Source organism: Rhincodon typus, chromosome 34 (genome assembly GCF_021869965.1).
Source record: "Rhincodon typus isolate 14 chromosome 34, sRhiTyp1.1, whole genome shotgun sequence".
Classification (NCBI taxonomy): Eukaryota; Metazoa; Chordata; class Chondrichthyes; order Orectolobiformes; family Rhincodontidae; genus Rhincodon; species Rhincodon typus.
The window spans coordinates 12077581-12089878 of record NC_063365.1 but is presented as its reverse complement, the minus strand read 5'-3'; the positions used below and the strand labels follow the sequence as shown (position 1 = coordinate 12089878).

Here is a 12298-nt window from a genome sequence, read left to right as displayed (position 1 = left end):
AGAAAGGCTGGCTGTTGAGGAGGCAATTGTTTTGTCACATCTGCCCTGGGTTTGGTGAACCTGCTCTTTATTACAGGGCAGGTGCCAGTTGTGGGAAGATCACACACTATGTGTTGGCAGAAACAAAATCTCAGCAAATACAGTGTCACACTGCTGCACTGTTTTCTAGCTGGCATATCTCAGATTAGTGCAACTCCAACAACAACTTACATTTAAATGTTACTTTTATCATGGTAAATACACCAAGCTGCTTCACAAGCATTGCTAAGTAAGGTTTAGTATTGAGCCACATAACAAGATGCGAGGACGGATGTGAAGAACAGCGTGAGGATTTTAAAAACAACTGAACCAGGAACCAGTGTGGGCCAGTGAGCATGGGATTCAGTGCAAATTAGGAATATGGGCAGCAAAGTGTTGGGTGGTCTCAAGTTTACAGAGGCCAGGGAGAGTACTGGTTTGATTTGATGCCAGCAGAACAGGACTGTTTTTACGCTGTCTGACTGTGAAAGCAGCTTGCACAGTTTAGAGAGCCCTCTTTTCTTTATACTCCTGTGCAGAGCTACAGTGCCAACTGGTGAACGTGTGCAATATGTAGGATCACTGCAGGAATCAGGTGCATTTCAATGTCCAGCTCATGTCTTTACCCTGACCTGAACATTCCAGGCCATCCGGCAGCCGGAAAACCTCCTAACCTCTTTCCCATTATTCCTGTGTGTAACCTTGAATGAAAATGAACCCTGTCTCGTGAAAGGTCTTTCAAGGTTGCTAACAGCCTCCTTTCATGAACCTGCAGATCGAAGTCAAATGGGCCATCCCCCACTCCATCCTGTCCCAACTTTCTCAGGGTGACTGCCTCACTGAGATGTCCCATTTTTACATAACTGTCAAAACAGGTTGTTGTTGTTTGATTTCCAGGAGTGGGGGGGAGCGTGGTTTGATGTACCAGTCACGTCAATAAAAAGTCAGAGGTTTCAATCTATACTGAGGGCTCAGAAAAAGTACAAATGGATAGGAAATTGATGCATTAACCTTGACTGCAAGGCATCAGCTTGTGGAAAATCAATATTCCTACATTGTTGAGTCTGAAAGGAATGGAGTACACCTGTTCAAGGGCATTCCCAAAGCATTCGACTTAGACTTTAGTTTAAAATCACACTCTGGAGTTATTCTGCTAATTTTATGTCATTAAGGCAGGAATTAAACTACAGTTACTCAAAAGTAGCATCTTACAATTTACTGTCAGACAAGTGGGGATGAAACTTTTAAGATGACATCTAATCCACATTTCTTTCAATAAGTGCCTTAAGGTGCAAGCTTTACTATCTCATCTGAGAGTCAGGCAACTAAATTTAAAAATTGATAAATTGTCCTTTGTAAAGCTGGCATTTTGGATGTGGGATTCAAACTTGGATTGTGGCCAGTGACCGAGGGAATAAATTCCGTTAATAAAACTGACTGGTGTTTAAAGGGACACATTTTGTTTCTCTATGCTTTTCTTCAATTGATTCAATAAATGAATAGACTCCTGATAGAATAGATTATATGTTAGATAAGTACACGAATAGGAAAGGTTTGGAGGGATATTGGCCAGGAGCAGGCAGGTGGGACTAGTTTAGTTTGGGATTATGTTCAGCATGGACTGGTTGGATCGAAGGTTCTGCTTCCATGCTGTATGACTCTATGACTTTATGTGCATGGTAAAAAATAATGGCTTGTCAGCTTCATTCTATATCATTCCATTCCTTCTGAGTCTCTTTTTTTAGGCTGATTTGTACTAGTGGTACTTAAGCTAAACAAAAATATTTTGAAACTAGGAATGCATTAAGCATAATTTGATGTACAAATATTTCTGATCTGCAGAATCCCAGCATCATGGAGGAGGAAGAATCACTCGCATTGAGTCTAAGGGTGTTTGATGTGAGCTAATTGGCTGCTGTTTTTGATTTAGCATTGGCTACACTTTTTAAAAATTGGCTGGCAGTGTCATAGATTGGAAAATCTTGTGGATGAACAACATAAGTCCCAATTTTTTATAAGCAGACAAAATATCGCAAAATAAATAAATTCGCATTGAAACAGATCCATTTTCTTTGACAAAGTGCATTTATTTGTGAATGGCATATTGATTGCTACTTGTCCACTGATTATGCTCGTAGCAATTATTAGTGTCACTGAGGACTCAAAAATGTCTGAATTTCAAAACGCAATGTGCATGTATTTAAATATATTAAAATCAACAGGAAAATTAAGGCTTTTTCTGTTGTATTGATTCCATCAACATCAAACCTATTTCTCAAAGTCAAAGATATTTGTAAGCACGCCACAGCAATGGCAATGTTTAATTATGCAATTATTCATGCAGCAATAAATTAAAATTGAAATTATTCCCCTGAGAAAATCCCAAACTTCCTATTGCAGAAACATACATTTCATTTCTATGTTCTTAAATTGCTGAAGTGCTAGACCTTTACTGTGTAACATGCATTTCTTACTGTCTGATTTATCACTATTTCTGGCATTCATATACCTTCTTTGGCTTCATTTTGAGTATCTGATGAAGCTGTCAAGGACTTTTCTTCTTTTTTTGTTTCGTTAATCACTTCTTTTTTCGTTGTGCTGGTCACTGTGATTTTCACAATCTCTTCTTTGCTTTTGATGGTTTCCTCTGCAATTTTCTGCACTGCTTCCGTTGAGACTTTTGTAGTTTTGTTGTCAGTTTCAACGTCCATCTCTTCTTTATCCACTTTGATGTCCAAGCCGTTTATGATGGTCTCTGCTGTTCTGGCTGTAGACTGTGTGCTCTTGCTTTCAGGAGTGTCACTTACAACCTTTTCTTGCATTTTCTCTGCTTCTGAGGCTTTCACCGTTTTTTCTTCACTTTCTTTGCTAGACTGTTTTTTGCTGCTATCTTTGTCAGTTTTCGTTCCTTCCAATGTTACAGTGTTGTCTTTGCTTGCTTCTTTCTCCTCCATCTTAGGGACATCAGTTTTTTTGTCTTTGACTTTTTCTTCTTTTGGTTGTTCTGTAAAATTTTCTGTTTGCTCTGAAGTTTCTGACACCCTTGCTACTTCATTTGCTTGCACTTTTTCAACTTTAACTGTCTGTTTTTCACTTTCTTTTGCCAATTCCTGAGAAGCAGCTTCTTTTTCATCTGTTTTCGGCTCTTCTTTCACTTTATCTGACTCTGGCTCTGGTTTATCTGGTTTCTTTGTATCTTTACTTTCCTCTGCAATTTCTTCAGCCACAGGCTGGGGCTCATCTTTTTGATTTGTGCTTGTTCCTTTTGACTCCTCCTTTTGTTGAGTCACATGATCTTCCTCCTGTTCCTTGCCATTTCTCTTGTCTGTAGTGTCACTTGGTTCAGTCTGATCTTCTTCAGTAGCTGCTTGCTTCTCGCTTTTGGCTTTCTCTTTTGGACTTGCAATTTTTTCCTCTTCAGCATCTGCCTTCATTTCCGCTCTTCCTTGTGTTTCAGACTCTTTTCTCTCTGTGCTGTCTTCTTTGCCCTGTTTCTTCTCAGCAACGTTTTCCTCTGCAGTGTCTTTAACTTCTTGCTGCTCAGCATTGTCTTTTGTTTCTATAGTTTCTAGTTCTTCAGGCTCATTTGCTTCTGTATTCTCTTCCTCTTCTTCTCTAGAATCTGCAGTTTCCTCTTCAACCTTATCTTTCATTTCAGCAGCATCCTGCCCTTCAGTTTCTTTTGTTTTTGGAGATTCATCTTTAGCCTTTATTTCTGTTGCCTCTTCTACTTCACTCTCCTCTTTTGTTTCAGTACTTTCTTTCTCTTCAGATTCTCCTGTTGCCATTGTTTCATCCTCTTTGGCTTCTTTGCCCTCTATAGCTTCTTCCTCTGCACTCTCTTCTTTTGTTTCACTGCCCCTCTCAGCCTCCTCTTCATCCGAAGCTTCAGCTGTTGTCGCTTCATCTTTATCTTCTTCATCTTCCTGCTTGGTTTGGTCCTCCTCATCGAATTTTTCACCAGACCCATCGTCGGAGATAACTCTTTGAATGGTATCTTCCAGCTCGGCCATATCAACCTCCTTTGTTGTTTCACTTATAATTTCTTCCACAAATTTGTACTGAGGGGCAGCCTTTGTGGGAGTGCTCTTGGCCTTTGTCGTGACATAAACTGAATGAGTCATGGGTTGTACTTGTCTGTATGTATATGAAGGAGGAGTGTAGCTACCTGCAATTGAGCCAAATCTCGTCTCTTCGCCTTCAAGCAGTTTCCTGATCAAAGAAAAGGGAACATTGTTATGTGCTTACAAGATGAATTAAACGTGTGTGCACAAATTAAACAATGCTTGATGACGTTAATGGTGCAGTGGACACTTTGATATGAATAAATGATTTCCTTTTCTCTCACTTTTACCAAGTTTGTATTTCTCTCCATCTGTAATTCCTTCACACTAAGCATCATAAAGCTCAGCGAATGATGTGCTCCATGACCCTTGTCCCTGCTGCACTTGTGTCCATGGAAGTAAGTAACATGGAGTGGCTCAGTCTCTTTTTCCTTATCCTAATTTTACAAAAGCATAAGGCCTTTGCGCAATACCTGGAGCTTCCCCTCAACAATATCATGGTGGTCAGTTGTGCATTTTACAGGTGGCATGGTAGCTCAGTGGTTAGCACTGCTGCCTTACAGTCCCTGGGACCTGGGTTTTATTCCACCCTCAGGCAACTGTCTATGTGGTGTTTGCATGTCCTCCCTGTGTCTGCATGGGTTTCCTCCCACAGTCCAAAGATGCGCAGGCTAGGTGGATTGGCCATGCTAAGTTTCTAATCGTGTGCAGGTCAGGTGGATTAGCCAAGGGAAATGCAGGGTTACAGGGATAAATTAGAGGAGTGTGTCTGGGTGGGATGCTCTTCGGAGGGTCAGCATGGACTTGATGGGCCAGATAGCCTGCTCCCACACTGTGGGGATTCTATGAAGAATAACTGACTCAAATCTGAAAACTTTAAATGAAAGAAGTCCAACACTTCTGTTACCAGTTGGTAGTGCTCTTGCCTCTAATTTGCAATACTCTGGCTTTACAAACTGAGGACAAATATAAAAACTGATATTTTAGCACAGCACCAAGAGGGTGCTGCATTGTCAGAGTTTTTTTTAGATGATGCATTAAACTGAGGCCCCATGTTTGCCCTCTCAGGTGAAGGTAAAAGATCTCCTGGCAGTACTTTAAAGGACAGGAGGGGAGTTAACTCTGGCATTTACCCTGCAATCACCATCCTAAAAACATACTTTCCTCTTATTTGTTCTTGGGAGGTGAGTGTCTCTGTCAAGGTTAGTACATATTGCCCATCCTTCATTATCCTTGAGAAGATAGCGGTAAGCCAGTCACTGTCACACTGTGGGAGTTTGCTGAATTCCTACATTAGAACAGTGATTGGACTTCAAAAGAGCATTTAAATTGGTGTCAGGTGCTTTGAGATGCACTGTGACTGTGAAGGATGCTATATAAATGCAAGTTTTTTAGTCAGGTGGGGAGTGAAGTGCAGTTAAGTCCTGATCTAGTTGTCTAGTACAGAAAGTTAGAGAGGCTGAAGGATACAACACAAACTATTTGATAGAAAATGGAATTGTAGACAAATCCAAGCCTACCAGTGTCCAGGTACATGTTCTCCAGCTGCAGTCAGATCCAGATTAAGATATTTTAAAATCACATTACATTAACCAGTTTATTTCATAAAGCTGTGTTACACTGACCTTGAAACACTTTATTTTAAAATAAATTAGATATCTGCTCATTTTGAATGCAGCATGCAAACCTAACAAATTTTTTTTTCTGATGAAGGGTCTAGGCCCGAAACGCCAGCCTTCCGGCTCCTATGATGCTGCTTGGCCTGCTGTGTTCATCCAGCTCTGCACCTTGTTATCTCAGATTCTCCAGCATCTGCAGTTCCTACTATCTCTAAAAAAATCTGCAGTTTGATTGCAGATTATTATAATCCAACTTTTTTTCCATAGGAGGATCATATTGGAGCCAAAACCACAGATGTAGCCAGACCTGCTAAATGTCTTCAGCATTCTCTGTTTTTATTATTAGGTTGAATAAAACAATTAAACTTCATTGGCAATGGACACAGCTCACCCATATCTTCAGAACTGTGCAGCACCTTCAGTAATGTGGTTTATATTCTTGTTATATTTTTGGTGGGGGTGAGGATTACGGTAGAGAACTTACTTGAAGAAAATTCAGTCTAATTTTGACATTTATTAGAAAAATTATACAACTTCTTGAATTGGAAAAGGTTTGTGTTTTAATACAACAAAGGTAAATTCTAAACTGCATCAAAAGATTCCAACCCCCTCTCCCAATCATTTCCCTGAATCTTTCCGTGGAAATATCAAACGCCGGAGTGTGAGGATTGGAAGTGAATATTTACAGAGAATGTTACCTTCTCTCGCCCCACAATGTTTCTGAGGGGAGTGATCACATCTGGGCTATAGAACACTGCACAGCGTCGCCAGTAGAAGGCGCGCTAGCGATAACCACAGTTTGCTGCTGTTTTGCCCTCAGCTCCGTCCTCCCCTCCTCCTCCCAAACTGCAGAATCCCAGCACCGCATTGTGTTTTCCCACTGCACAGCTCACACTCACCTGTCAACGTAACCCTGAAGAAACAAGACGATGCTGCTTGGCCTGCTGTGTTCATCCAGCTCTACACCTTGTTATCTCAGATTCTCCAGCATCTGCAGTTCCTACTATCTCTGCACCATTATATTTGTCAGTTTACGCTCAGTCTTTTTCTCTCTCCCCAGATACTGACAGACAGAATTGCTGAGTTCCTCCAGCATTCTCTGATGCTTTGTTTTGTATTGTCAGTTTTGGTTATTATTTTCTTTCAGACAGCCTTGTCTCGCAAGACATTTGCAACCTAACAGCGCCCGGTTATCAGCCTAGTGCCATCAATGTCGAGATGCGATCCGCTTGACATCTCATTTAACTGTCCTTCGTGACTTTGAGAGTATCAGTAGAGACGCTTCTATAGGAATAATCTGCATGCGGGCTATTTCATATTTACAAACGTGTGAGAGCTTTCATTGACATGGCTCTCGGCACAAAGATCCTGGCCAGAATGTTCAATAATTAGCCCTGGAAACATTCTTTAATACTTACCGTGTATGTTAATACCCCTCTAGTCAATGAACTTTGCAGCGCTAACAGCTTGCCTATTTGTGTGCAGCAATGGTGCAGTGGTAGCGTCTTTGCCTTTGAGCTAAGAGGCTCTGGGTTCTAATCCAGCCTCTTCTAGGCGCGTACACAACATCCTCGAATGGCTTTAGTAGGGTGGTAGCTAGCAGAGGTAACCCTAAATCACTAACGCAAAGAAATTCGCTTTTGCGTCATATTGCAACTTGCCATGCACTTTTTCAGAATTTAAAAAAAAAGTTTGATATTCTAAGGTTTTAATGTTCACCCTATGATTTCTATGATTAGGCTTCATGCGGCGTGTGACATTCTCAAGATCCCAACTTTGGAGTTCCAGAAAAGGTGAAGCTGCATGTTATAACCCGCCTTACCTGTAGGAGGCAATCTCCACATCCAAAGCCATTTTGACATTCAGCAGATCTTCATATTCCCTCAGGTGGAGAGTCATCTCCCACTTGGTGTTTTTCAGCTCGTTTTCCAATTGTTGGATGGTATCCTGTTTAAACAAAAATGAAACGTGTGCTTTTAAAGGTTACAAGGCGAGTGGAGAACGCAGCTACACTGACAGAGTTCCTTACCTGGTATTGGACTAATTCTGCGTCGTGTCTTTCCTCAATATCGCTGAGCTGTTTTTCCAGGGATTCTTTGGTGCCTCTGACCGTCTCCAGCTCGATGCTCTTGGTTTGGAGCTGCTTGCGGTACTCGTTGATCTCTTGCCTGGTGCTCTGGATGGCTTCATTATTCAATTCTGCAGCTTCGTTGAGTTTAGCCACTTTGGTGCGGAACCACTGCTCAGCGTGCTGCAGGTTCACAGTGGTGTAGCCTTCCAGCTGCGCCCGGATCTCTCTCAGGGCTCCGGTCAGGTCTGGCTTCATGATGTCTTTCAATTCCACACCGACCTGGGAAGCTTGGATCTGAGAGAAGAGATCAGCCACCTCTTCCTCGTGATTGTTCTTCAGAAAGTCGATCTCATCCGCCAGCGCCTGAGCTTTCTTCTCCAGTTCCAGTTTCATTAAGTGAGCAGCGTCCCTGTCTTTCTTACACATTTGGATGTTTGCCTGGAGCTCATCTCGAACTCGCGTCTCTTCTTCAAACTTGGCCCGGAGCTGCTGCAGGTCTTCTGCCAGGTGCTCTCTCTCCAGCAAGACCTGGCTCTTTTGGCTGCCTATCTCCTGAACGAGCTGGCGCAGTTCTCTGATCTCGGGCTCATAAATGCTGGCCAGGCGGGTGGAAGAGATCTGCTTTTGCCTCAGGTCAGTGATTTCTGCCTCCAGAGCCTTGTTGTGCTGTTCCAGTTGGCGGACCTTGTCAATGTAGCCGGCGAAGCGGTCATTGAGCCCCTGCAGCAGCTCCTTCTCATTGGCGCCCAGCACCTTGCCTTCACTAGTGAACAAAGAAGACTGACTGAATTCCACAATCTCCGAAGATCTGTGAGCTGCCGAGCTGAAACCCTGGCCACTCGCCCGCTTGCTGGGAGAGCTAACGCTACCGGTTACCCTGGACCAGTTCTGGGCGCGGAAGGTAGGGGATGAGTAGCTCAGGGTCCGAGCCAGGTTCTTGGAAGGGTCTGTGTACACCTTCCGATGAGGAGAAGTGCCCACAGAATCCCAGCTGTAGTTCATCTTGCTGCTGGCAGTCCTGTCTGCAACACTGTACAGTGACTGCTCTGCCTCCTGCTTATATAGGGATGTCAACACTGCACCATCCATCCCTTTGCCCCCACTGCTTGCTATTCTGACGAGGAAATTTGCGATGAATGACGCATGCAACTCTCCCTGAGTCTCTCTCTGCTTTTACATTTAAAATGGTAATGATAAAATGGAACTAAGATCTGAATAACTCAAGTCAAACATCACTTGAAATGATGTGCAGCAGTCTCGGTTTCCAAACCGATTGAAAGTTAAAAATATGTATAAAGTTTTCGAGAACAGTTAAAAATATTATTTTGATGCTAAGCTCTGATTGTGACATTGCTGTGCTCTGTGAGAGGACAGAGTGTCTTCTATGGTTTTTGTGCTTGGTCGCAGAATTTTCATTTTCAGTCGTAGTTAACAAACTTTAACTATCTTTCAATTTGTTACTCCGATGCATTAGACTCTTCGCTGGAGATATTTAGTAGAATTTTTGCTTTCTTTTAAAGGTAGTCGAATTCAGCTTCTGCACGTTTTACTCCATCAGTACACGACAGCAACTGCAGTGTCTACCATCCGCTGGACAAACTATACATTCCTTTTACATTTTTTGATGGTTTCTGCTGTTAAAGTCAGGAAATAGCTTACGCTGCAATCTCGGAACCATGACGCTTATAAATAGGAAGACAGTTCGTCTTATGTTCAATTAAAAATTTCATAGTACCTTTGCATTTTGCAGCTAGGAATGGAACAGGAAGGTCATGAATGAAACTGTACTCAATAGAATAGAATCCTTACATTGCAGAAGAAGTCCATTCAGGTCATCCATTCCACATTGACCTTCTCCAAAGCGCATCCCACCCCGACCCAGTACCCGACCCTATCCCTGCATTCCCCACATCTCCCTGGACGCTATAGGGCAATTTAGTATGGCCAATCCACCTAACCTGCACAACTTTGGATCGTGGGAGGAAACCCACGCAGAGACGGGGAGTATATACAAAATCCACACAGACAGTCACCTAAGACCGGAATCAAGCCTGTGTCCTTGATAGTATGAGGCAGCAGTGCTAACCGCTGTGTCACTCCATGCCGGTACATGGTTTGAATTTACAGTGGTTGTTGAGTCTTTGTAGATTTTTGTTTGTTCCCAGGATATAGTTGGAAAGACCTTACATTTACCCATTCCTTGATAGCTTGAGATGTTAGTTCTGGCTTCCTTGAAATGCTGAGGTTCATTGTGGTGATGGTGCTGTCATGGTGGTGACCAATTAGGGAACAAAATAGTCACTTTGCAAGAAAAATCCTGCAAAAGAATCAATCAGTTTTCATTTTAAGATTATCATTACAGCATTGGCCTCAAACATTAAATCAAGAAGATGAACGAGCCTCCTTTGCTAATTAAATGAAGACATTGACATATATATTAGCAAAATACTGCAGATGCTGGAAATGTGAAACAAAGACAGAGAATGCTGGAGAAACTCAGTAGGTCTGGCGGCATGTGTGGAGAGAAACAGAGTTACCATTTTGAATCTGATATAACTCTTCTTTGGAACTGAAAGGGGTTGGAAAACAGATTCCTTTTTGTACTTTATAATCTTGATAAAAATTTTGGTTTCCAATACTTTTCTGTTCTGAAGAAGTCATATCAGACTGAAAATGTTAGCTGTGAAGAAGGGTCGCTGGACATGAAACATTGATTCTGCTTTCTCGCCACAGATGTGGCCAGACCTGCTGAATTTCTATAACAATTTCTGTTTTTGTTTCAGATTTCCAGCAACCACAGTTCTTTGTCTTATTATATCAAAATGTTCACACTATTTCTCTCTCCACAGATGCTGCCAAACTTGTTGAGATTTAAAAGCAATTTCTGTTTTTGCTTCTTATCTATGTAATGTAATCAGACTTCACAAACACAACATCTTGGTCAATCATTGACTTCTAAGCATTACTGTCCTTATAAGCAATTTCTGGCAATGATAATCAGAGCACTGATCATTCTACTGGGCACTTTTAAAAGGAGTTCTTAATGGCTGTCTGTGGATTTGCTTTGAATAAAAACCACTATGTGATTAGATTAAGTATGTAGTATGTATTGTAAAACTGAAGTACATCCTGGCAGTCAAGTCTTTATGCCTGTTAAGTATGTTACAGGAAATCTGATGATGCTGGATACAACAAGAGAGGAAGCTATCACTAATGCCAAGTGTACATATGTTACAGACAGAACTACACGATGTGTCTTGATGCTACATTCTGATCTGAAGAATTCTATTTGGAGGGTTTCCATTTTTTGTCATTTAACTGTATCAGATTTTAACTGACCTGCTTTTATATGATTATGCAGATTCCTTTTACAGAATCCCTTTTTATCTTGTCCTGGCACTGAAATTGAATGGGAACTTAAGGTTTTTGAGAACGACTGGTCCCAAAATACCGTCAAAGTGTTACATTAAATTAGTAAAATATTGACATCATAAACCATCCAAAATACTAATGAGATAACACCATGTGGAGCTGGAGGAGCACAGCAGGCCAGGCAGCATCAGAAGAGCAGGAAAGTTGATGTTTTGGGTCGGGACCCTTCTTCAGAAATGGGGGGTGGGAAAGGGAGCTCTGAAATAAATACAGAGAGGAGGGGTGGGGCTGGGGTAGGTAGATGGGATGGCAAAAGGTGAGTGCATGTAGGCAGTGGTGGGGATTGGTCAGTGAGGTGGGAGGAGCGGATAGGTGGGAGGGAAGATGGACAGGTCAAGGAGGTGGGGATGAGAGGAAGCGTTGGTCATGGGATGAGGCTGGCGGTGGGGAGATTTTGAAACTGGTAAAGTCCACATTTAGGCCATTCGGCTGTAGGCTCCCAAGGCCTAATATGAGGTGCTGCTCCTCCAGTTTCCGGGTGGTGTCATGGTGACACTGGAGGAGGCTCAGGATGGACATGTCGTCCAGGGAGTGGGAGGGGGAGTTGAAATGGTTCGCGACTGGAAGGTGTTGTCATTTGTCACGAACAGAGCGCAGGTGCTCTACAAAACGGTCTCCAAGCCTCTGCTTGGTCTCATCGATGTAGAGGAGGCCACATTGGGAGCAGCAGATGTGGTAGACCACATTGGCTGATATCTGATGTGAAAGGTATGTTTGGTGCTTTGAATGGAGGTGAGAGGGGGAGGTGTAGGGGCAGGTTTAGCTCTTCCTGCGGTTGCAGGGGAAGGTGCTGGGGGTGGTGGGGCTAGTGGGGAGTGAGGAGCGGATGAGAGAGTCATGGAGAGAGCGATCCCTGTGGAAGGCAGATTGGGATGGGGAGGGAAATATATCCTTGGCTGTGGAGTCAGATTGCAGGTGGTGGAAGTGGCGGAGAATGATGCTTTGAATCCGGAGGTTAATGGAGTGATACGTGAGGACATACAACCAAAAAAACATTTCACATCAGACAGATGTTCACCTGCACATCTGCTAATGTGGTTTACTGCATCCGCTGTTCCTGATGTGGCCTCCTCTACATTGGTGAGACCAAGCGG

At 42.7% G+C, this 12298-nt stretch overlaps 1 protein-coding gene across 1 annotated transcript; it reads right to left on the bottom strand.

The window, feature by feature from the left end:
* Positions 1-2218: 2218 nt before the first annotated feature.
* On the bottom strand, positions 2219-8787 carry LOC109935014 (alpha-internexin-like). Its single transcript, XM_020533693.2, has 3 exons — positions 7731-8787; positions 7524-7648; positions 2219-4230 (listed from the first exon to the last, which is right to left on the bottom strand). Exons 1-3 carry the CDS (start codon positions 8772-8774, stop codon positions 2520-2522), a joined length of 2880 nt encoding a protein of 959 aa, XP_020389282.2. The 5' UTR covers positions 8775-8787; the 3' UTR covers positions 2219-2519.
* Between the last annotated feature and the right edge of the window lie 3511 nt (positions 8788-12298).

Coding starts and splice junctions, on each gene's coding strand:
- LOC109935014 (XM_020533693.2), bottom strand. CDS start 8,774: ATGAACTACAGCTGGGATTCTGTGGGCACTTCTCCTCATCGGAAGGTG. Junction 7,649..7,730: donor CAGAATTAGTCCAATACCAG/GTAAGGAACTCT, acceptor TTGTTTAAACAG/GATACCATCCAACAATTGGA. Junction 4,231..7,523: donor GTGGAGATTGCCTCCTACAG/GTAAGGCGGGTT, acceptor TTCTTTGATCAG/GAAACTGCTTGAAGGCGAAG.